This window comes from Mixophyes fleayi, chromosome 6, assembly GCF_038048845.1.
Source record: "Mixophyes fleayi isolate aMixFle1 chromosome 6, aMixFle1.hap1, whole genome shotgun sequence".
In the NCBI taxonomy this organism is placed as follows: domain Eukaryota; kingdom Metazoa; phylum Chordata; class Amphibia; order Anura; family Limnodynastidae; genus Mixophyes; species Mixophyes fleayi.
Window position 1 is genome coordinate 153,064,595 of NC_134407.1, and position 25,894 is coordinate 153,090,488.

The 25,894-nt window shown below is 37.7% G+C and overlaps 1 protein-coding gene across 2 annotated transcripts in view; it reads right to left on the reverse strand.

Annotated features, from left to right (window-relative positions):
* VAPB (VAMP associated protein B and C) overlaps positions 1-25,588 on the reverse strand; it is a 30,181-nt gene extending 4,593 nt beyond the window's left edge. The window contains exons 1-6 of one of the 2 annotated variants that reach the window (XM_075176816.1): positions 25,385-25,588; positions 11,185-11,337; positions 7,514-7,552; positions 6,366-6,469; positions 3,428-3,508; positions 3,018-3,194 (exon numbers count right to left, since the gene is read on the reverse strand). In XM_075176816.1, the coding sequence (XP_075032917.1) occupies positions 3,018-3,194; positions 3,428-3,508; positions 6,366-6,469; positions 7,514-7,552; positions 11,185-11,337; positions 25,385-25,442 (612 nt within the window). In that variant the 5' untranslated portion in view covers positions 25,443-25,588. The remainder of the gene's footprint in view (positions 1-3,017; positions 3,195-3,427; positions 3,509-6,365; positions 6,470-7,513; positions 7,553-11,184; positions 11,338-25,384) is intronic. The other variant, XM_075176817.1, reaches the window with a different exon arrangement.
* Between the last annotated feature and the right edge of the window lie 306 nt (positions 25,589-25,894).

Here is a 25,894-nt window from a genome sequence, read left to right on the forward strand (position 1 = left end):
CACTCTGGGGGGGGGGGGGGGGGGTGCATAAACAGGCATACTGTGTTTTACGTTTCAATTGGGCGACAACAGCTTCGTTTTTCCCCAACTTAAAAATTCAGAACGCATCATATAGAAATGCAATATAAAACCATATTTCCCCTTTTATTTACAACCACACTGAAATAAAAAGTTAAGAGAACTTTAAGAAACACTCTATGGACAATATGAACGTAAGCCTGAGTGATTGCCCCTATTATCTTACAGATCTGTAATTATTCTCATTGTTGCCGGGAATGCTTCAAATGTTAAACAGAAAATCTTATCCTGCAACAATGAGCACACATAGGAGTAAAACCAACTGAAGGTGACATTAGCCTCTGCACAAGTCCATGTCAAGCTCTAAAAGACCCATACAGGTAAAATAGTGGCTCATAGCTGCCATATAAATCGTATTTCCCAAATATATATTCCTAAATAAGAATGGCTCCTTTAATTTTCTATTACCTTTGTTTGGGGGTGGAAATAGCTTTTGTGTGTTCTATGACCTTTGTAGAGCTTACCATAACCTAGTGTGCCAATGCTATAATAATCCTATGATGAAATTCTTAGTAGAAAAGCTTGGAGACATACGAGCCGAAGGGAAGGGGAAGTTTGATATAGTTGAAAGCAGGATCTGTATTAAGCGCTTCAGCTGTTGAATAAGAAAATGAGAGCAGGCACAACCCACTACGATACTTTATGGCCTGTACCGATAGAACATACAGCCATGTCTATATGATTGGGTAAGCCTGATGTAGGCTACCAGGAGCAAAGTGGGTTTTCAGCTATTGCTGCATTACAAATCTCAAAATGGCACCAGATGCATATTACTTTCTGTGAGCTGCAATACAAGTAAACCCTTAAAATAAATAATTAAAACGATAAAACAATGCCACTGTCAAAGAAAGTGAAGGAATGGGTAAATGTTCTTAAAAATAACTGATAGAGGAACTATATAGTGCACTTCTTAAACACTTTTATCAGAACATTATGAATCAGATGTATTTAAATGCAACTCTGCACTTGGTATTCCATAAAGTCATATTTTACAGGACATTAAGAAAATTGAAAATTACTATAAAAGTATATTCTTTTTAAAAACAATCTGACCTAGGTTGGAAAAAAATACATAAAAAGTTACTGTACAAAAGTTTATTCTATAAAAGTGACCTTTTATTGTGTAGTTAAATAAGCCAAGTCCAAGCTGGAAATGTAGGAAAAACTGGGGTTTAATGTTACAGAACAGCAAAAGGAAAGAATTTTGAAGATAGCGTAAAGCAAAATTCACATACCCACACATATCTGCTCACTAAGATTTTTCACTTTTATTTTAGATAAATGTTAAACCTATAAATATGTATTTCCCTATAAGAGACCGCATGGGAGATTAATGACTGGTATACAATTGTACACCCCCACAGATTGTAAGCTTGCGAGCAGGCCTTCTTACCTCCGTCTGTATTTATTACCCAGTATCGTTTTATTTCGGAGTTCGCTCAAAATTGTAAAGCAATACGGAATTTGCTCTTAAGTAAATAATTGTGCAAACAAACAGCTTTAACCCATAAAAACAAGATTCGAGCTGTCATTTTTTCTAGCAGGAGACTGTAGAAACTGAAAGTAAATGTCTAGTTGGCTGCTACAAATAAGTTTTCAGAAATGTCCCTCACTGAAAAAATGGAAAACTCAACAGAACAACATGGTATCGAAAACTGGTTAGAGAATAGGGAACAGAGAGTTGTGATAAATGGAACATTTTCTAATTGGTCAAAAGTCTTAAATGGAGTACCTCAAGGTTCCGTGCTGGGACCACTCCTTTTTAATATATTTATTAATGACCTTGGTGATGGTTTAGAGAGTAAAGTTTCTATTTTTGCAGATGACACTAAACTCTGTAAGGTAATAAAATCAGAGCAAGATGTAGCTTCTCTACAGAGGGACTTAAATAAACTGGAGGATTGGGCGGCCAAATGGAATATGAGGTTTAACACAGATAAATGTAAGGTTATGCATTCAGGGATCAAAAACAAGAACGCAATCTATAAATTAAATGGAATTAATTTAGGAGAATCTATAATGGAAAAGGATTTGGGAGTGCTCGTAGACAGTAGACTTAGCAATAGTGCTCAATGTCAAGCAGCAGCTGCAAGGGCAAACAAAGTATTGGCATGCATAAAAAGGGGCATAGATGCAAGGGAAGACAGTGTAATTTTGCCACTGTATAAATCGTTGGTAAGACCTCATATTGAATATGCAGTACAGTTCTGGGCACCACTCTATAAAAAAGATAATTTGGAACTAGAAAGGGTTCAGAGAAGGGCGACAAAATTGATAAAGGGTATGGAGTCATTAAGCTATGAGGAAAGGTTAGCCAGTTTAGGCATGTTTACTTTAGAAAAGAGGCGTCTAAGGGGAGATATGATTACTATGTACAAATACATTAGGGGTCAAATACGGAGAGCTTTCATGGGAACTTTTTACGCCAAGGACTATACACAGGACACGTGGTCATCCCCTAAAGTTAGAGGAGAGGAAATTTCACAACCAGCTAAGGAAGGGGTTCTTTACATTAAAGGCAGTCAAGATATGGAATTCATTGCCAGGGAAGGTTGTGATGGCAGATTCAATAGATATGTTTAAGAAAGGGTTAGACAAATTTTTAGCGGAAAGGTGTATCCAGGGATACGACCGTTAATTTAAAATAAAGGATAGTAGTGGATATAGGGTAAAAATTGGATTGCAATATTGAGTCTGGGGGGATTTTCAAAATTGAAACAGATTGGCGGTTGCTTACTCTGGATTAATTTCAAATATAAGTGCAGGATCGCAGGAGATCCAAAATAGGTTGAACTTGATGGACTGGTGTCTTTTTTCAACCTCATCAACTATGTAACTATGTATCATGTACTGGTTACTGAACCCTCATGTATTCTCCTAAAAGTTTGAAGGAAAACTAGAACACATCTGACAAACTGAGCGCCTGGAAAGATTTTTACCTTAAGCTGTTTGTAGTCCTCCCGTAGCCTCTGGATTTCAGTCTGCAGCCGCTTGTTATCGTCTAACACCTTTTTATACTCCGAGTCATCCAGACTGGAGCTTGTCGATTTAAACATGGAAGTGGATTCTGTCTTTGTTACACTGCTAGACAGGACCTTGTTAATTTCTCCTTCATGCTGCAAATCAAAAGGATTTTTTGTTAGACACTTCACTAAAGAAAATATAATTTTTGACCTCAAAGTGGACCAAATTTCTATCCAATGTGGAGGTAGCCATTTTATGGGATGGATGCTCAGCTCACAAAATGGCTGTTTCAACTATGTGTGCATTTTAACAGCCAACATACTAATTGTAAGAGCAGTGACAGAAATAAATGGTTTAAACCCTTATCACAAGTGAATATACTCACAGGCTTCTCATTCTCAGAAGGTAGCTCAAACAAACACCGAAGTTTTGAGTCCATCAGTTCCTCCGGCTTAGCTTCTTTCCACTGCAAAGTTCAAAATAAACAAATCATATTTAAAATTATAATACATAACTAAAAACATACCTCTCCTTCACTAAACAGTCCAGTTCTCATGGAAGGGTCTTATTTTTAAACCATTAACAACTGGGGCATTTTATATTGTAAGTTACAATTTATGTGATATGCCAATATTCACTTTATTTCATCGTCTATCCTGGTGAGTTTTAGATTGTTGTTTTAAGAACAAAAAATCCACCAAAAGACTTTTCTTTGATTCTTTACTTTAAGGTAATAAGAATAACCCTGTAAGTTTACCCCTAAATGTACTCTGCTTTCTCTCCCGAAGATAAGGTTACCAACCATGCAAGCTTTACACAAACTTAGATGGGCAGAAACAAAAACGCTGTTTAAAAAAAACCTTTTTAAAATTAACGTTAAGCTATACGTTTACTTCCACCATATAACGTGTAATGTTAAGAGATATCAGGTCAGTTTAGGCTGGTTGGCGCCATTTTGATGAGTTATGTAGGCGACATAGTGGCCACATTGAGATGAAATGAGTGGGGGGGGGGGGGGGGATGTTGATTTTTACTTTTAAATAGAAATATTCGTTCTTAATTTGGCTAGGTACAAACCGGCCCGTTGATTGCATGAAAAAACTTCAATCAGCCGATATCTGACCGTTTGGTCAGATATCCAGAGTGTGAATAGCGATACGATGATCTAAAGTCGCCCCAAAGTGCCGATTGTCGTTTCATTTGGTTGGTCGCACTGTTTTAATATTTTACGACCAACCATCGAACGATCAAGTAGCATGTATGAACTCATGTTCACCGTCTCAATAGAGTTTACAGAGTTGTGTTCTTTTCAGCCGATGCTAGCGAGTGAATAAATGTAGAGTGTGCTGTAGAAGGAATAATTAATTTGTTCGTTCTGAGACAGAATGTTTTGTTTCAGAATCACAGAAGCGAACAAAATTCATTAAGACGTGTGTATAGCTATAACAAGGCGGTTTTTTGTAAGTGTGCCAATAATGAATGAATGAATATTGTGCAGTCAATTCTCTGAAGACTAGAGGACCAGAAGAAGAGCACAGATCTGAAGGTAAATCGTGTCAGTGTGTATGCATGAATCATCAGACTGATCGGACTTTCAGTCGTAGGTTTAACCGTTTGAGAGAACACCTCGAATGGAAAATTCTTCAGTGTGTACCTAGCCTTAATTTTAACTTTTGTTTGAGAAGGGGCTTGATCCAGGTTCCTCCTACACCCAAAGCAAAAGATCAATTGTAATGGTAATCTAGTGCCAGGTGCACTGTCTATTACAAGTAACCTATTGTTGTTTGGAGAAATGTCAGAAGGGTTCTACAGCAACTCCAATCCAGGCAGTGCTCAAATTGAGCTATGTGTTTATGGATTGTGTGCCCAACAGTTGAGTCAAGCAGGTCCCAGGCAAAATACTAGAACCAGAGGATGTCTGCGACAGTCCAGTTCCAGCAGTTCGGAGGGGGGAGGGGGGGGGGGGGGGGGGAGGGGGGGGGGGTTGCAGGTGCCAGCAGAGTATAGGTTTTGAAGACCTAAGACAGTAATGGGCAACAGGCAGCCCTAAAGCCTACCAAGTCTCTGTCCATTCCACACAAACCTTAAAAGTTTATTAGGGAAAGCTGTGGGTAACGACTCACTTTGTATATGGTAGGGAAACTGACTAATTATTAACGATTATTTTAGAACTCTAAAGATATCAACTATTTAGTGAACAGTTTCCTAGCCTGAAAGCTTTTCCATGGATAAAAGCTTCAGCATTTAATCTAGAAATGATGGTCAATAAAGCAGAGCTTGGAGTCTTTAGAGACTGGTGCACCACCATGTTATTATGAGAAGATGTCTTTTCACCCAATAAATCCAGAACCCAGGGTAGGACAATCCTGTTTTTTATTACCACGGGCAAAAGAGGAATGGCCATTAACGAGCTATATCTGGGGTAAGATGGAAGCTGTGGCTGAGTGAATCTCAATTTTTAAATGAGAATTGTTGGGGAGTATGTGAAATATGTTCCAGAACCTTTTCTATGACACTGAAATGTTTCAAAGTGAGAGACTGACAGTAGTATTTAGACAGCAACATTTTACATAGCACTATACTATTTGTAAGAGGCATATAGAAATTAAATATTAACCAAGATTGCTGAAGTGGGGCCAAAATGGGCGAGACTTTCATTAATAGAAAGTAAAAATTAAAAAATTAGTAGCAATGTTGTATAACAAAGCATAATCTACACAGAAGATAAATCATGAGACATATTAAATAAGCTAGCAGAATTAGTATCTATGGGTAGATACTGCACCCTTGTGGTACACCACCTGTACTGAGAGGCATTACGATAACAGTTTGTTTGAACTTTAAAACATGTGTAATTGGGTGTAGCTCTTAAGCTGGGTACACACCACAGGTTTTTCACCTTATTATCATGCCAATCACACGATAAACGACAATTCGGTCATGATATTGCATTAGTATGTAAGCTCTCATGATCATGCTTTATCGTACCAAGGCACATTGCACCATCTGATTTGATTTTATAAACCGACTAAAAATCTCTGTAAACGATGGAACAATGTTGGGCAAATTCTGCAGTGTGCATGCACTCACAATCAGCAGTGTAGGCAGATCTCCATAGAGTTTACAGAGTCACAATCTTTTCAGCCAATGGTTATGACAGATGAATAGCACGGATCTGAAGGTAAATCTTGTAAAATGTGTATAGTGTGCACACATGAATCGGCATGCAGATGAGGACTTTCAGACGTTGGTAAAATCATTAACGATATTGCCTCGGGAGAAATTTTCTGTAGTGTGTACCCAACCTTAGGAATAATACTCACAACAGCTTCCATATCAGAGATGTCAGATGGAGCAAACATGGACTGGACCATGAACTTATGCTTGCTTTTCTCATTAGGATCATAGTCAAATGGCTGGAGCATAACTGAAAAAAATAAAGGTTTCAAATAAAATAAGAATGCATCAAAAGCTCCATAAGAATGAATGCATTGTTTAACAGGAGCAGGAAACATAGTATCAGGTAGTAAGAAAAGGGCTGTAGGGTAAAGAAGGCGTTTGTACCTTAAGAGGGCAGCATTGGTTTACACATCAGGATCAGCATAGTACAAAACCACTAAGGCTGGGTATCCAAATGCAATTTTACTTTGAGAGGTCACTAAAGGTTACTCAATGGACTTCAATGCAATTAACTTGTGTTAAATGCATTATCTGGAGGCAGAAGTGTTCAGAAAAAAAATTGACAGAGCACACCTCATCACAGATAAAACTAGTGGGTATGCTTACATTGAAAACAATGGATTCCACTGTTGGACCAGTTTATACATGTTGCACTAGAATTAAAAATGTTCGTAAATGCATGTAATTTAATGCCAGTGGACATCAGGCCTAAATAAACCATACAACATTTCACAAGCTTGTTCAGGTTTGAAATAGTAAAATAAGTTAGTTTACATTTCATTTGTAAATATCAAAAAACACATTTACTGAAGTTAAAATATAAGCAGGACAATCTAAGTGAAATGCTTTCAGAAAGAAGCGTATCACTAATGAGCAGATATGCATGTGATTAAAAGGGCAAATTTATCTACCAGTGAGGGGATGAAGACAAACATTTTTTTTTAACCCTTACTGTGGTGAAAATTAACACTTATTTTTGCACGCAACATGAGGGAGATTCCTGTTAAAAAACAAAACAAAAAAAGAAAACCCAAAAGAAACAAAAAAACATCACGCATGAGGCATCTCACGGCCGTTCCAGAGGCACCTCGTGCTGATTTTTTTTTACAACTGAACCTGCCCTTATGTGTGGTAGCAATGAGCACAGCAGTCAGATCTCACTTTATATCAATCAAGAGGCTAATAAGAACGAATAAGTGGCTCCTATTTGAAACAGCCACTTAAAAGTTAATTACATTTGTGTAACACCAAATAATTTATTAAGCTATGGCATGGTGCAGGAGCTGTTTACCAGCATGCTTCTGATGTAGAAATCCGTTGTGCGAGTTTTCTAGGCGAAAGAACATATATTTATTATAACATGCTATTGTTGCCAAATACAGCTGAAATTCACATTATAGGAAGAAGCTCTTCCCCAAATACAGGAAACTCTGGTTTGTCACATGTAACAAAGGGGTTAGGTGAGAGTTCATCCAAGTTATGACCACACTAAAAAAATGCATGTGTCACAATTGCTACTAGCTGTCTGTTACACAAAGGCATTTGCCATTTATAAACCCTATTTGTTAACTGGGTGAAGTAAAATTTTACCGTTTTTAAATAAAACAAAAAAGTTGTCCATATACTCAATCATACTGTTAACATTGTACATTTTAGAAACAAGACCAGTCATACAATGATGTTGTCAATCACAATTATTTTTTTAAGCTGATGGTGAGGCTACTGACAATTACCACTCTTATTCAAGCTTTGCAGGACACCCTCTGTGAGTGACCATCTTTATGTCAAAAATGGTTTCTGAAACTAGTACATATATATTTATATACTCCAAGCACACTTACATTTTAATGTGTTTATTTTCACTTTCCAGAACTTAATCTGACCTAGGGTAAAGTACATTTGCCTTGACATTTCATAGGAGTCTCAGGAAAAGATTCTTCCTCTCTTCTGCCTAATTGGGCTTGAACATTTATAGTTCTATTTCAAATTCTATTTTTCTGTCATATTTTCTACAAACAAATTAAGAAAATGACATCACCTAATGTACTTGTGTTCCTAGCTTTTATAACTAAACCACACACTTGATGCCCTCTTATAAAGGGGCATAGTAGAATACCCATGGTAGCAATGCTTCCAGCTAGCGCCATGATAGTATTTGGGCAAACAGCAAAGCTTCTCTGCCTGTTCAAGCATACTGCCACATTTTCAGACGGAGGGAGTTCCAGAAACGAAGAAAAATTCAAGTCCTGATCAGCTGTTACATGGGCAAAATAGCAGCAATCACCAAAAAGTGCCAGGAGGACCCCAAAAGGTAAGTAAATGAGATATTAACCATTAGTAGCTAGCATTTTTTTTTATTTTTTTTTAAACAAACAAAAACAAAACCCCACAATCTAAGCTGCCGATGCGTTATTTTACTTGCAACTGTGGAGACCAGGCCTGTTTCACTGACAGTATAGTAAACCTGAAAGGCCCCCAATTTTTTTGGGCTGCTCTGGTTTGTCATTAGGTCCTGTACTGGATTTGGGTTGTCAGTCAGTCAAAAAGAAAATCTAAAACTTGGGTTAAAACACATTAAGCCCTGAAAAACTCACTGTAAATCAGTTTCATAAGTTATTTTGTTTATTACAGTTACTGCATAAAATATAATGTGTATATATTATGTATGACATCTGCACAGTACCATTTCTCCTAGTCTGTATACAGAAATCAGTTGCTATAATTTGTTCTTATTCTGCATGATTCTGACAACTACATAGTGTCACCTCATGTTTTAATTCACAGTACAAGTCCTTATTCATGCATAAATTAATATTTGTTGGTGAATGGCAAAAGCCATCATTAGTATAGGTCTTGAAAGACTCAAACCTTTACAACGCAGCCATTCATTAAATTTGAGTATGATATGCCTCTAAAGCAGAAAAATGTATGATTACATATCCTACAATTAATTGGAAAGTCTGGACAAAATTAGGCTACACTGCTGATCCGTCCAAACCACACACTAATCTGCCCATTAAACGCCCCTTTCCTACAAAACCAAGCCATTTTAAACACCCAAAAATGGTACATAGTCAGGGATATTTGCCTCCCAGGCCAGTCCCATACTGGGCTACCTGCATTTTTCTTGCCTTTAAAATGTTGCCCATAGCCTGCAGAGCCAGGTCTCCCCCAGCTAAAATTTGCCAGCAAGTCCGATTACATTCCCATGAAATCAGGACTACTAATAAGAGGTATACAAGTACCAGAGTCTGATCCCCAGATACATTTTTCACTGCAGACAGGGATTCTTAGTAACAGTCTCACTCACTGTATTATCACAGGTATAGATCGCTTTCAAAACAGCCAGAGTTGCTGAGTAGTGATCTGATCCCTTAATTATATAGAAATCAAAGATTGTACTGCAGCCAGGGGTTCTGGGTAATTACAACTTGCTAACTAATCACAGGTAGAGCGGTCTGTTGTAACCTATAATCACCAAGTATAAAATGAAAATCAATTTAACCAGAAACAATGAATAGGTATTGTGATGTCTTACCGATACACAGCATACAGATCTACCACCTTAGCAATGGATTCTGGAACTACCTGGCTCACCTACACGATCACACATAATGCAGCAACATAATTATAGCACATAAAATGTATCTACAGGGTCTTCTCCCATTTGCAGATTACAATGGAAGGAGATCCAAATGCTGATAAAAACGTATGTTTGCATTTTCACTGGTGGTAAAAAACGTTAATGTAATGGCAATGTGGACTTGCTCTTAGATCATATTGAGAAATGTGTGTCTGTTATATAGCTACAGTAAGCAGAGAAGTAACAGACCCAGGACCCAGAAGACAAGCTGGATGTGGTGACTAATTTGTCACAATGTTGCAGTAGGGACTGTTGTGAGGTAAGTGTGCACCAGGATTTATAAATGTGTCCATGTGAGAATGAAGAATGCTAAAAATATGACTGACCAAATGAAAGTTTTCAATTAATTAAAATTAGAGGATTCTTTGAAATTTATGAAAACTAGCACATAGGAAAAAGTGCTATAATTTATGATATATTTCTCCATTATATACACTACACTAGAAAAAGGATAAATCTCACCTCCGTTCCACTGATCTGGCGGGTCTCTCACTCCCTCTAGCTGTCCGACCTAGGAGATCCTTTCTCCTGATCAGGAATGTCAGAGGTATCGTGGACCCCACCAGATCAAAGGACATTTTCCGGTTTAATGTATCTCACCTAATTCTGGGCAAAACAACATTTTTAATTTTGGGCGGAATTAACATTATAATAGATAATTATATGGTGTAATTCTCCACTGCGGATAAAAATATATTGTTTTGTGTGTCAGAAGATTACCCGATTCTTGTCAAATATTTTGAACACTGAATAAATAGACCATTTAAAATTTTGTTCATCTGATGCGATTGTCAGATTTGCTTGTTAGAAACAAACCAATCAAGGTGAAGAGACAAATAAAATTTCTAATATTAACGCCATTCATGACCAGAGATTTGCTGCAGGCACAAGAGTTCAGTCAGCAAATTCAATATATTCAGTGATACAACTAATATAGTATTAAACATTTGCAAACAATTACTCCTGCAGCTCACCATTAAAAAAAACAAAAACAAACCCTCAAAGTTTTCCAGATTATGCTCTCCATATGCAATGTTAGCATTGATCACGATACTGGGACATATTCTGCAAAATTCGGGTGCACAAATACCTTTCTGATTTCATGCATGCAAAGGACATGAGTAGTCGAGGAATTCAAAATTACATTGAGATTTTCAGGTAGTTTATATATTTGGTTACATCTCTGAAACCCCTTTAAACATGTAACTGAAGAGGAGCTGTAACCCATTGCTTAACAGTTTTCATTATTGCCATACGTTTTGAAGACTTTTTTTTACAAATAGTAGGAATGAAAAATATTATAATCTGCCTATACTAACCAGACACATTGATGAAGGAGCCGGCCTCAATGACCCCGCTATTAGGTCTAACGCAGTACCTACGAGGCGCCGTGGTCTTCACTTTGAAACAAATGTTTTTTTCTGTGGGATTTGAGAGTTTCAGGTTTGTTGTAACGACGTCTGTGAAAGGACCTGTAAAGAAAAAAATTAATTTGTGAAAGTAGCTTTTACTTGCTGTGCAATAAAAGAACCACTGGACTTGACAAAGGTCACCAGGTTAGGAATCAAATCTACCTTCCTGATAAGGTTCACTGTACAACTGAAACATTTGGATTATTTTAAACCTTGTCACAATGACAACGTATTCAAGCAACAATTCATATAATATCCCTCATTTACAAATCTGCATCCAATTTGAAATCTGTATTCTGCCTTGATAAATATCTTCACTTATTTCTCTGGCAATAAAATTAAAATGGGCTGTGCAAGATCGTGCCTAGCAAAAATGTATTAGGAGCTAGTGATACCACCTCATGAATATTTGTGTCTCCCACAAAATGGCTGCATCTACAGAAGGGACTACTTTAATCACTTGAAACACATTTGGGGGGGGGGGGGGTGGTTTAAACAGCTCAATCAGCAACCTCTTTTATACATATACTCTAGGAGTCAAACATTAAAAAAAAACAACCCTCAACTATTAATGTACAGCCTTCTCTGAATAGCTGCATACAATAATATATGACTTAACATTTAGCACTGTGAATAGAACTGCCTTTCAAAAGTATACATTTCTATTATTTACTCACAGTATTACTAAAGCACATCGTATTTCTGGATTCACTCTGTCAAATATTTTGCTTTTAGAATACAGTTAAACATGGCTTAATGTCACTTAAAACGTCTGAAAAGGTTCTTGACGCCTTTCTAGGTGAATTACACTTTACATATTGTTCCAGTTTTTACTTCAGTCTTTATGTCCCCACATTTAAACTGTGAACTGTGTATTAAAGTGGCATTAGAAATGCAGACCCTTTGAGGCACATTCGAAAGTAACGTGCCCTGCGCACTATTACCATTACCCAGAGGGAACTTTTCACCTACCCGACCTCGGTTTTAAACATGTGGTAGGTAAATGGAGAATTACAGCTTAATCGTTGGAGGTACTGGTCAGAGATATATAATCATAGTGTGCACAAACCATTTGTGAAACAAGCACATATACAAAAATCATAAAAAAGGTATGTGCAGTTTACAGAGACAATACTGCTAGTCAGTGAAAAGAATGTGGCTACTGAAACAGTAACAAAGTGAAACCTGTTAAACTAGATTTTCAACGTTCAGTGTGCCCACCAGCTTTACAAGAGACATCAATCCCAAGGTTCTATGGGTAACATTTACAATTTACAGTTCACCAACTTCCAAAGGACTGAAACTGCTACTCTGCTCTCCAGAACCTAATGTGTGTTCACACACAAATAAAGTGATACGAGAGATTTTGAATGGTTATATAAAAAAGGGGGTCGATGAAGACACTCCAATGACCCCCTTCTTTTCACTTAAAAGTAAATGCGACTAAATAGACAAGCATTGTCCAAGAAGTACAAGGGGGAGTCATTGAGACCACCTACAATTTAACAAGGTTTTTCTAGTGTTAAACTAAAAGTAAAACATGACTCTTTACAGGAACGTAAATCACAAATAACAAAACCATAGCATAAAGTAAAAAAAACACACAAACAAAATAGAAAATGTGCTTTGCCATTGTGTCATTACGAACAGGATATGAAAAAGTATACTGTAAAAAAGGGGCAGATTATTCAACTTAAAAATGTGACCGACAGCAACATGTTTCTGTTGCACCTATAAGATTATAGAGAAAGTAGAAAACGAAAAAGCAAATTGCATTGTGCATAAACAAATGTCCCTGCTGTTTTTGTCAGTGTCCATTATGTAACAGAAAATAAACAGGCCACTTTAACATTAACAGAACAAACACTACTTGTGTGCCATGAAAAGATGTCCACAAAAGTAATAAAAAAAATAAAGTCTACTTTATGACTGAACTCCACTCCCTTCAATTACTAGAAAAACAGAGGTCTCATTAACAATATCAGTGTTGATCCCCCAGAGATCTTTAATGATTACAATTTGTTGATTGCAATGTGCTAATGCAGTTTATTGGATGAGCCAGAGAAGCCATTCTATCTGCTACACGTTACACTAGTGGTTCCTAAACTGTGAGCTGCGGCTCCCTGGGGTGCCGCCGAGATCTCACAGGGGTGCAGCTTCCAGGGTTAGTGGTAAGCAAGGCGAGGGACTACTTGGTAATTATTTTGGCTTATGGGTGTTCTGGGAAAAAGTTATGGAAACCCTAAGGGTGCTTTAAACTGAAAAAATTTGGGATCCACTGCATTACGCATTGAATGGCAGGTGTTCGTTTCTCCAGAGCCGCCTGGTTTCTGGTTCAAGACCTTCATGGTTTTGTCAGGTGGTTGTACGTGTGCTCATTCTTAAAATTAAAAATTTGGGTGGAAAACACCATTAAATTTAGTGGGGGTAAACACATGAAATTCTCTGCCTGCTACTTGCAAACACTGGATACCAAGAATAATTTATTTGTTCTGTATTTATTCTTTCTGATACTTCGTTTAGTAAGACAAAATCCTCTTGGATGTGTGGGATTCTATAACACCCAGCTCTTCAACAGCAAGAAAGGTTCAATATAGTCTTTTATAAAGAACAATGAAGCTTAGTTATAAAATGTAGATCATTTAGAATTATTTTACGGTATACATTTTTGTTTTGGGTTTTTTAAACACAATTTTCTTAATTATAACCAAGATAGATAGAGATATATATTCACTAGGAATAATAACATTTATCACATTTTCTGTTTTCAGTGTAGCTAAATCCTTACAGTCTTCATTACAAGAGATTCACGTTGCCTTTATAGTAGAAATGCTCACTCGTAACAATCATTAGCCTCTAACTCAAAGATGATTTGGGGGACGCATTTCTGTTCAAATTGTCTTTGCGGGTCAAATGCCTTTTCAAATTAAAAAAAATAAAATAAAAATATATATATATAAAAATGCTGTCCATGGATGGTGGTGGGACACCACAAAAAAAAAAAAAAAAAAGAGGATGGCACAACTTTGCGTTGCTTGGAGTTTGTTTGTTTTTTTTTTTTAAAAAAAGTGTTCAGAAAGCTTTCTGGCCATATCCAGTTCATGTTTTTAGGATTTCTTTAATCATGTACAGCTGAGTTAATCTATTTGGCTGGGTCAGTAATTATCCCACCTGTTTCTACAGACAGAAATCCTAAAAACATGAACTGGATATGGCCCTTGAGGACAGGTTTGCCCACCCGTCATAAAGTATTCGCCAACTGAAAAGAACACTTTTTTTAAAATATTCTGTAAAAAATAAAGTCTACTGTAATTTTATTCCTCCATTACATTGTTTGAGGCTTTATGTAATATTGTTATGTACCTCACACTGGAGGCAATCATCCTTAAAGATCAAGTAAAGGCACGTTTGGAGAAAGTACATACACACATAAAAAAAAACAAAAAAAAAAAAAAACACACCCACACATTTAAACACACTAACAATCTAAATAATATAATATACCCAAAATAATGTTAGAAGGGTGGTGCACCTCTATCTTACATCACTCTAGGACAGTTTAAAGCCAGAACCAACATGACTGGTTTCCCAGTGTCCCAGGTAACACATGTTCTATAGAGATAGCAAAATGGTATAAATTCATATGTATGTGTTTTAGAAGCTTATCAGAACTAAGATTTTAGAGGTAAAGTTGCGATTGCAAGAGAATACTTTAGACCTTGACACAAATCAACTCACAATCATTTACATAAAAAAGCCATTAGATCGGCATTTTGTAAAAATATATAGAAGAGGGTGTGTGATAAAGTGACATTAAATATTTGTTCTTTTCCCATGTGTGCTAAAACATATCACTGGTCTTATCGCTAGGTAGTCACAATGTTCGCCCAGAAACAATGCTCGAGTGGCCAGTTTTTTGGTCAGACCCCACTGATTCTTTCTTCTACGTTATCTTTATTGTCAATATACCCTTAGTTTGTCTGCTGACAGAGCAGTGAATGAGATGCCTCTAAAACAAAGAAAAAAATAAAATCGATATGCCAAAGAATCAATTATTTTATTGTGCTTGTATATAACTACAAATAAGGGAGAACGGAGATTCCACCGTATAGCAGTCATGTGAGAATGTCCAAAGGTGGGCATTCGTTTGTTTAAAACAGCAGTCACTTGTTTCAATAAGCTGAAATATCCTTGATAGAGATAGGATATATACATGCACACTTTGAAAACATAATTTAATCTATATAGCGCCACTAATGCCGTAGCATTGTACAAAGAACTCACTCACATCAGTCCCTGCCCCATTGGGGCTTACAGTCTAAATTGCCAAACACACAAACACAGACTAAGGTCAATTTGTTACCAGCATGCTTTTGGAGTGTGGGAGGAAACCAGAGCACCCGGAGGAAACCCACGCAAACACGGGGAGAACATACAAACTCCTTACAGATAAGGACATGATCGGGAATTGAACTCATGACCCTAGTGCTGTAAGGCAGAAGTGCTAACCACTTTGACACCGTGCTGCCCAAAACAGGGATACAAATTAAATAAATCACAACAACAATACTGAAGATCAAAAAAAAAAGTTGGCACTATCTACTACAGTTTACAATCTCAGATGCAAGGAAAACAAATGTCAAAAAGTGCTTGGTTTGTACTGGCTGGAATCATGTGAATACACATTCACTCAATTTAACATCAAATTAAAAAATGTAGAGTCTTCCCATGGTTTCTTAGGACACACTTTGTCTACCACAGAAAATCTTTAACTTTGGAATGACAATTTTCCCAAGAACTCAGTACAGGCAGACTAAAAGCATTCAACGGGCTGGGACCCTATGGTTGTTAACAGGATAAGGCAATGGATCCCAAACTTTTAGTTCAAGGTACCCTTAGGGTCTCCAAAAAATTTTCAAGGCACCAATAAGCCAAAATAATTACCAAGCAATCCCCTGCCTTGCTTACCACTGGCCCTGGCCGAGGCACCCCTGTGAGATCGCCAAGAAACCCCAGGGTGCCTAGGCACACAGTTTGGAAACCGCTGGGATAAGGCATACAAACCTAGCGATAGCTTTGAAGGGTTGATAAACCACCATTATTTAACACAATCAGCCAGGAGACTAGACACAAGGCTTTGGATTGAACAGGGTGACACACACCACTTGCTCATCTAGCATTCAATCATGTACTGTGCTGTTCAATTCAGAACACCTCACTGCTTCAGAGTCTCTAGTGTCTCCCAGACAAAGAATGCCATCAACTTTTCTAAGCAAGGGATGGCCAAACCCATTGTCATAAGGCAACCTGAGGCAGCTGTCACAGGCTTTTGAGTGCAATCAGATGAAGCAACATATAAAAAAAGTGAACATTTTCATGGTGAAAGAATCAAATTGGGTGGTATTTACCTGGTTGCTAAATAGTAAGGCTTAAAGATTACAATATATGTCTTTTTAAAGTGCATGTAATTCACATATAAATGTTTATGGCATTTTGTATAAGCTACGGTGACATTCCAGTTGTCGCCTCTGTCAGCAGAATGGCCACACACCCCTCTAAGTCCATCCCCATTAACGTGCCGAACAAAGTCTATGCATCATAATTGTGTCGAAATTGGGTTTCCAAAATAAAATCCCTACATTACTTGTATGTAGAACAAATTGTTTTATTAAGTTGAATTACCCAACATGAATTAAACCAGTTAAGAGCAATCTCATACACTTCAGAGGTCACAGATTACCTTTAAACACCCATCACTGTTTCTCACTCCCTTCTTTTTTCCTCCCCACCTCAAACTGTGTTATTTCTAACATGATGGAAAAAAAATCCCACTCACTTGTTCTAAAGTCCCAATGCCCCCCCCCCTGGACCTTCCACATGCCTTGTAGACCTCATTCATCTTGCCCCCAAGTTGCCAGACACATATCTCAAACCTACCATTAACACAAAAATTACTCATGTACTCCAAAATGCCTTTCAGATTACCCCATAAGCCACTCAGACCCCTCAATTGTCCCCTTTCACCCCCTCACCAGTGACCACAAATGACAAATTAGTCACTGACAATACCCAGCCTAAAACTCCATTGAGCAGTCAGGAAACAGTCACTTATCTCTCCCATTGAGGAAAGACAATAATGTGGTTCCACCTCTTGTGATTTTAGATGTGATGCGGAAGTAAATGTGTGTACCAAATGTTTTATATAAAACAAGTTGCACTCCATCATTCAGATGACTGTTTTAACGTTGGAGAGAAAATCATGACAAACGAAATATTTTGCAAACATGACACATCAATGTTCATTGGATGTACAGCAGAGCTAGAGGAAGAAGTTTAACACATCAGTGAGGTGGTAGAGCTTAGCTACAAGCTTTTTTCTTTGTTTTTAACATTTTCGAGACACACTGGAAAAGATTTAGGATCCCAATGTTTATTTGGGACTTGCTGTGTTTTTCACACTTCATAAATACACACAATGTGATCTCACACATGCTAATAAAACAAGCTAAGTGCTGTAATTAGCATGGACAAGGCTTGGCTACAATTACACAAGTTGGCAAAACAGGAGTTTATTTATATTAAGACAGCTTCATACACACCCTCCACTTCTGTCAGCTACAAATTCATCTAACCCTAGCGTGGCACTACTAATGTGACATGTCATAAGAAACAAGATGCAAAAAAAAAAAAAAATGCAGATAATGAAAAGAGATTACCAGCAATCTGTACATTTAAGCTATTGATCAGTGTTGCTGTGTACTCTTTGCATAAACAAGGTCTGGAATTAATGTCGAAGCTGGGAGGGCAAAACATTACGAGTCAGCTATTCTCCAACTGTCTCATCAGATCAGTCTGTACCTCCATATGCGCCTGTGCCCTGTAGTAAATCAATTTTTGTTGCATGTCCCCCTTACATGCCAGCCAGTGCCTCCTCTCATAGGGAACTCAATTCAATTCTTGACACTACTTCACCCACATATAAAAGCTGCCAGCATAAATGCTAGGAGGCCACAGGAGATGACATGAAAGAGTTCAGGGTGGTGACTGGCATCAGTGGGTTGCACGATACATATAGCTTTACTAAAGTGCTGCTAATGGCTATGAGTGGGTGCTTATTACATGATGATCTCCATATGTATCAGCACCAGTTCAGATCACCAGGACACATTTTTAAGTCAAAGTGGAGGCAGACATTTTGAGGTCAGAACATATATTCAAGAGGGTGCAGCATACAGCCTTTCAGACAAGGCTTTGGGACGTCAGGGTTAGGTCACTAAAAGCTGATAGATAATTGTTCAAATATAGCCAAAAACCTTTTATTGCATTATTACTGAATGTTACAAGGGCAACTCTAGCTAAATAGAAGTTTTTGCAGATGGTAAACACACTTTTGCAAAGACAGTTAACATAGCACCAGATGACCATCTCCCAACAACAAAAATTAGAACATAAAAAATAAATAAAAAATAAATACAAAATCACAAAACATGGGTTTGGCATACGTAAGTAGCACATGGCCAGCACTGACACCCAGGAGACGAGAGTGCACAGTTATGGCTATTGAAGCAACCTAAACAGGATGGCTAGAGCTGCTGTTCTACCAACAAATGCATGCACTATATTTGAATCATCCTCCTATTTTTCAATGTCAGCTCTCTGCTTGGGAGTGTTGCTGAATAGTAGGTATTGCCCCCTGTCCACATCAATCAATCCATTAATCCATACAGCTCATTTCTGCAAGCCTACCACTCTCACTCTGCTGCTCTATAGAATGAGGCAAGATAGAGAATGACTCGTTCCTAAGATGGCAATTTGCTGCAAAAGAGTGAAATGGAGTACAATGGAGATATTAGTTAAGTCTAACACATTTCAATCACTTCATTTTTATTATTCACATCAGTAAATAGACAAACATAGAAATAGAAGATAGAGGAGACAATCTAGCTAAAGACAAGTTAAACCAGTTGGCCTAGACCTGAAGCTGGAAAGGCTCTTGGCAGGCTCCTCACTGGGGGTATATCTGAAAATCCCTGGAAGCATGGCAAAGATTGTAAAATTAGCACTTTACACTTTATGAGATAAAAAGCCAGGGCTCTTGTTACTCTAACAAGTTCTCAGGGAGATTCCCTAACAAATTATGTGTTGAACGTGTTTATACGTTCTTTAAATATAAAAGTAGCAGGCCTACAAAAGGCCATGGCTGAGAATTTAAAATATAATGCACACATTACTGTAACAAATAATTATGAGCACCAATATAAATCTATTTATGTACACAATAAAATACCAATATAGCTAATAAGGCTTTGTTTCCAGAAATTCCCAAAATATGTAAAAAAACATTATATCTTTTTCCGATATAAAAAATAAGGTGTCAGTTTATACCACTATTATCCTTGCACTGAAAATCCAGGCATCCTTTCACCACAAAAAAAGAAAGAAAAAAAAAAGGGGAGGGAGTACCAGTAGTATATAAAAACCGCTACAAACACCTTTCATGTGCAAGCAGGGCCTACTTACCTCTCTATTATCCAGTTAAGAAGATCATTACGTTGCATCACAAGTTTCAGAATAATTTATATATCTATACAGTTATAGCAACGTCAGCTTTGCACCTGGCCCACAAACTCTAGTAACATAGAAAATCAATGGCAACTTCTAAGTTCTACAGTCAAAATATTGTTGTTATAAACTGTTTAACTGACTGACATTTTTCCAGAAGAGTGAACTGGTATTATTGCCCCTCATCATCATCATTGTTCATTTGTAAGGCACCAAAAAACTATGAAACACTCGACAGTCAGAATTGTAGGTCACATAAAAAAAAAAGTATATAAAAAGGTTGACAAAGGAGGTACACAAGAGAATAGGAATGGCTATGCACATGAAAATTTACAGTCTAGAGGGGGAGGACAATGCTAAGACAATAGGAGCTAGTGGAACTTGGAGCGGACATGGACTATAGCACATAGAACAGGCAGAGATAATATCAGGTGGGGGCTATAGCAAAAAAAAAAAAGAAAATAAATAAAAAAGTTTTGTGAGCTATTGGATAATTTGGTCTAGCAGGGTAGGGTCTATATTAGTGGAGAGCAGCACAGAAGTAGTCTTGGACGCTGGAGTGAGGACTATCAGAGGGGAGGAGATGCATAATTCAGAGGCAAAAAGGAGAATATTTTGTGATGAAGTCAGATTACGAAGGGGAAGAATTGGTGAGAGCTTTGAAAGTGGGGTTGAGTAGCTTGAACTGAATTTTGGAGGAAATGAAGAGCCAGTGCAGTGGGTGTGGGTCAGAAAGAGAGAAATATCAGTTTCGCCATGGCATTTGGGAAAGACAAGTAAGGGGAAGGCCAGAAAACAGGAGGATGCAATAGTCATGGCCTAAGATCAGACAATGAATAAGGGTTTTGGTGATATCCTAAGTGAGAAAGGGACATACTCTCTAAGGTGGGAACAACAAGACAGCAAGAGACCACATGTGTGTATTGAAGTTGAGGGCAGCATTGAGGCAGCAGGCTTGGCGAACCATTTCAACTATGAGGAAGACTAGAGGAGGAATGGGAGGTGATTAGCTTTAGGTAGCATTGGTAAATCCTAGTGGATATAGCAGAGAGGCAGTTGGACACGTCAGATATGTGTATATAAAACGTATACTTCAGGAAAATGTGTTTGTTGCCTGTAGATATGAAGAAAAGATTGCAACGTTTGACTTTAAACAAAGTTCCAATAGAAAGTCATTGTAAGAATGTGATTTAACCTTCACACGTGAAAACATACCTTTTATACACCTTTAACAACTCCTCCAATCCTGGGGAAAATTTCATGTCTGATTTACCAGACATGTGCTCTGAAATCCTTGATCACTGCTGGGAATGTAGGATCTACATTCCCAGCAATGAAATGGATTTTCAGTGACTGGTTACATGACCAGCCAGGGTGAGAGGGAGATTGTATTTCCTGCACAGCAGCAGCAGCAGCAGGGAACCAGCATGGAAAGAAATAAGAAAAACAAATCTCCTAAAGTGTAAGAAATTATGTTATTCTGTTATATGATTTGTAATAATACTTGCTTAAATTACAAACAAGATTAACTTCAAATGACATGCGGTTTCTAACTTTATGATTGCAGTGTTAATGAAATAAATGTATTATAGACATTAGGCATGTGGAGAGTAAAAAAAAAAAAAAAATATATCACCTATATGTTCTCTGTAGTATCACTTGTCTTTACCCATTGAAAGAAACTGAAAATTGCACAATATGAAATGAATGGCCAGATCTAAAATGGTTGAAGAGATGCTGGAAGAAGCCCAATAAGTTGGCACCCACTCACACCATAATTATCCTAAACTATGTAGCAACTGTGGAGAGCGTAATGTAACGTAAATCTACACTTATTTGCGGCACTAAGTGCATCTGTTCAATGTTAATGCAAATGCATTCTATCAATTTACTAGAAATCAGGGTGGCACAGAGCAGGTCAGCCATGTCTTTGGTTCCAAGTCTGCATTATAATGAATACTGATTCACCCAAGTGCCATTAGTGCCTCAGTGATGTCACTAGTCCCAAGTGACATGATAGGCAAGCTCAAAACATGATTGCATCCACCTAGTAGAGGCACCTGGTGCATTAACAAAGTCTAGTCAGTCTTCAAAAGAAACTATTAAAAACTCCTAAGATGTTCCTATGCACTACACAAGTAATACTTAAAATAGATCTACAAACTGTTTTACTGCCTAGATGCATATAGAGATTAATCACATTTTTAAGTCAAATTCTAAGTTTTAATTATTTTCAAGCAAATGATAACTGAGTAAAGTGCCCACAATCGTGTTGGCTCCAGATTTTCCAGCTCTGGTCAGTACTCCATTAACAAAACAAACTCTCAAATGCAGAGCTATTAATAAAACTAAATTAAATCAGGTTTAGTGCCTATTTTAAGTAAATGCAGAAGATTTTATGGAATTATCCACCCAATGTTAAATTAGGCATAAATAGTAGTCTAATTTTAAATTTCAATTTAAAATGTGAATCTAGCAGAAAGAGGAGCAACTACAAAGCTGAGTTCCAGCATTAAGCTCTACTGACAAACAGTGCAATTTATGCTAATCTAAAACATATAAAGTGTTAGTGTCCCTTTAATAATAAATGAAAATCAACATGAAAATGAAAGGATAATTTAACCAAAATATAAGCTACAGTATATAAACAAGCCACTTAACATTCACAGCTATGTAGTACCTTTCTGGCCATGAGGAAAGACATTTTTCTTATGCAAATAACGCTTTCTGTCAGCAACCTATTGAACAACACTGAATGGAGCTTTTGGGAGCCCAAAAGATGAAAATGGCCTGCAACTAGCTCTAAAACAAGTGTAGAGAAAATGTCAAATGCCTTATTTTATGGCATGGTTGTTTTTACACACACAGTACATGTGTGAAAATTAAAAGATTTCCTATATAAATTAAAAAGGATTTACCTGTATTTTAGGATCAGTGGTCCTTCAAGCACAACTGTACATTGGTATTTCATAAGTTACCCAGATTTCTGCAGCAGACTTAGTACAATACTTTGTTTTCAATAATATGCATACTGATTAAATTGACACTGCATATATACATCATTCTACAGTCTTAACTATAGAAAACTGGGATGCATGGAACTGTTATAGTCACTGCATTAATTTCTGATATTAAAATATTCCATAACTGGATTAAAGTATAAATCAGTATCTGAAAAGTAATAAATACAGGGAATCAGGAAACAAATGTTGCACAGGAAACAGGGACTAAGACTACAAGCCCCCAAAACATGGGAGAAGAATTGCAAAATATTGTAGTATTTGCCAAAACATGCAGAAGTTAGAACACAGTTTGAGATTTATTTATTTTGGTAAAGGAAAAACATACAAGTTATTTGTCATGATAAAGCAAGTTTTATAGAATGCTTGTAGAGGAAGATGCTCCTCACTATTATAAACTAGCACCAGTAAACGCAAACGGGTAAAGAGAAATGGAAGTATCCAGTACTAGACAGTCCCAGAGCTAGCCAAACACGATGCACTCCAGGAAAGATGATGCACTGCAACAGTAAAAATGGTATGACATCAAAAACAACAAATTGTTAGCTATATATAGAGTGAAAACTGAATTATTATTTTATTTATCATTTTTGCCATACCTCATAGAAAATGGTAGGACCGCGAGAGCTCAGGGTGCCATGCAATATGAAACAGAGTATTGTAACAATGAGAATAGCCTTCTCTGTACTAGTTTAAAAAAAACAAAAAACCTTGCCACAATAATCCACAAGGATAGGCAATCTGATGCAGTATTCCCTACAATGTGTTGGCAACAAATACAAATTTGTCCTACACGTCACAGGAGATATGGAAGCCTAATGGATGGGATCCTTTAGTTTCAATGAAGAAAGGGTGTGGGGGGGGAGCAAATTAATAATACCTATAATAACAACAGAAGCTCCTTATCAAATGAAAACCAGATTGTATCTGGACACATTTCTCCCCTCTTCCGAAATGACATGCAGATAGATATGCATCATGTATTATCCCTCTTAAAGTGTTTCTAAACAGCAAAAAATTACAGCACCCATGAGATGACAGCTCAATCAGTGAAGCACTTTGACTCAGACCAGTAATACAATCTGATGTAACATCAGGGGCATAGGACACACTCTACTGATAAGTGCTAGGAATGGAGACCAGACTATGCAATCATCTGATCAGTACAAAGGCTTATACTGCAGAAGAATCACCACGTTTCTGCACAAAGGTGAAAGTGTATAGCATATTTACAAAGTTTGTTTTGTACAACGAAATATAAAAAAAGTTTAGGTTAAAAGAAAGTTTTTTTTTGTCTTATATTTTGTACTAATAGCATATCTACCATGCTAAGACTATAATAATCAATACATTTGAAGGTGAACTACTGATTTTATTATAATACAATGTCAATAAATGCCTGTGTTTCAGGTTACACACAAGAAGTTTCCCCAATACGAGTTTCTATCGGGTATCAATTTTTTTTTGTTTTATTTCATTTATATTTTTTTTTAACAGGATCTGCTTTCAGAGTGATCAGGTGCAGCACACCTTATGAAAATTGTGGATGACAATGCTGCACAAAATACATTTGTAAACAACAAATGGCTCATAAGATGATGTGGAACTTCATGTATACAGAGCTGAATAGCCTAAGACTGGTACATATGCAAGCAGAGGAAAGCTGGGCATTTACCGTAATTTTTATATAATTGCTGCTACATTCCTATACATGGGAAGTACTACTACATTGCAAGCTGTAGATTACAGCTTCATATTTAATGTGCACAATGACAATTATATTCACATTCAGGGCAAAACACCAGCTAATCCACAGTATGTAAAAGGCCAAATAATGTAACTAAAAATAGTCTCCTGGATGTCCTAATATTGGCGATATGAATCATTTCTTTTCTTAGCAGTTTCAAAGCCTGTGGGTTTATCTTATCCTGATATACACTCACTGTAGTAATTACTGGAAATAAAACCAATAACAGGCTAATGAAAGGCACTGGGAGCGGACAGGCCTGTAGGAAGGGCCGTGGACCTGCACTTCAGTTTTGCCTTACAATGCAATGTGTAGTAGCTGTGTTAATCAATTGTGGCTTAATGTTGTGTAGTTATATCAGGTTTCTACTGTGATCTAGCATGTTCTGTGCAGACATCTCTTCTTACCATACAAAAGCTATGCCATGTAAAACATTACAATGAACATACACAAGATGTAAAATGCAGAATATAACATAGTAGGTAGCCTATCGAGAGTACAATATTAAATTATTTACTACATGCAATGCATAATATGATATGATGACTAGGATACACTGCAATGTAATATACCATATCATGGACACAATGTATGTCATGGGAGACACATTGTAACATACATATATTTCCCTACACACAGGATATTGTGCAATCCCCCATGGGGCGGAGACCCCCACATGACGCCCGTCCTTCTCCCTGCCCCTGCACCCCAGGGGTACCCCCAGCTCCCCCTCTAACCCGCGCTAGAAAATGGCGGACGCCGCCCCAGTGATAACTACCTTTGAATTTGAGCTCATGCTGAGGCTCCAGGACTAGGACCTGCTCGGATTTGGCCATGTCTCCTCCGGGGTGCTGTCCTGTGAGGGGCAGTGCATACAGTGGTCAGGGGGTGCTCGGGCCTGTGCAGTGAGTAGTGCAGGAGCTGGTGATGCAGCAAAGCGGCGGAGGGCGGAGGCTGCCGACGTCACGCACTGCAAGGCCCGGGGGAACGTTACATCCGCCGCGCAGGCGCAGTATTCGGGGCGGGGAGGGGGCGGGGCTAAGTGCAGGGACACGCACGCAGGGCGCTATCATCCTGGCTGGCACCAGCAGTGTCACACACTGGCACCATCTGCCACAGCAAATATGGGTATCTCTCAGTTGTGCATGTTTAACCTAAATACCTAGGGTGTGATCATGTGCCCTGCCATACAAAATAAATGTCTCCAATAGCTCCCAAATTCAATAAAATATCCTCACCCTGTGCATGTTGTGTTTTGCCACTGTGAATGTAAACGTGTATTATATTA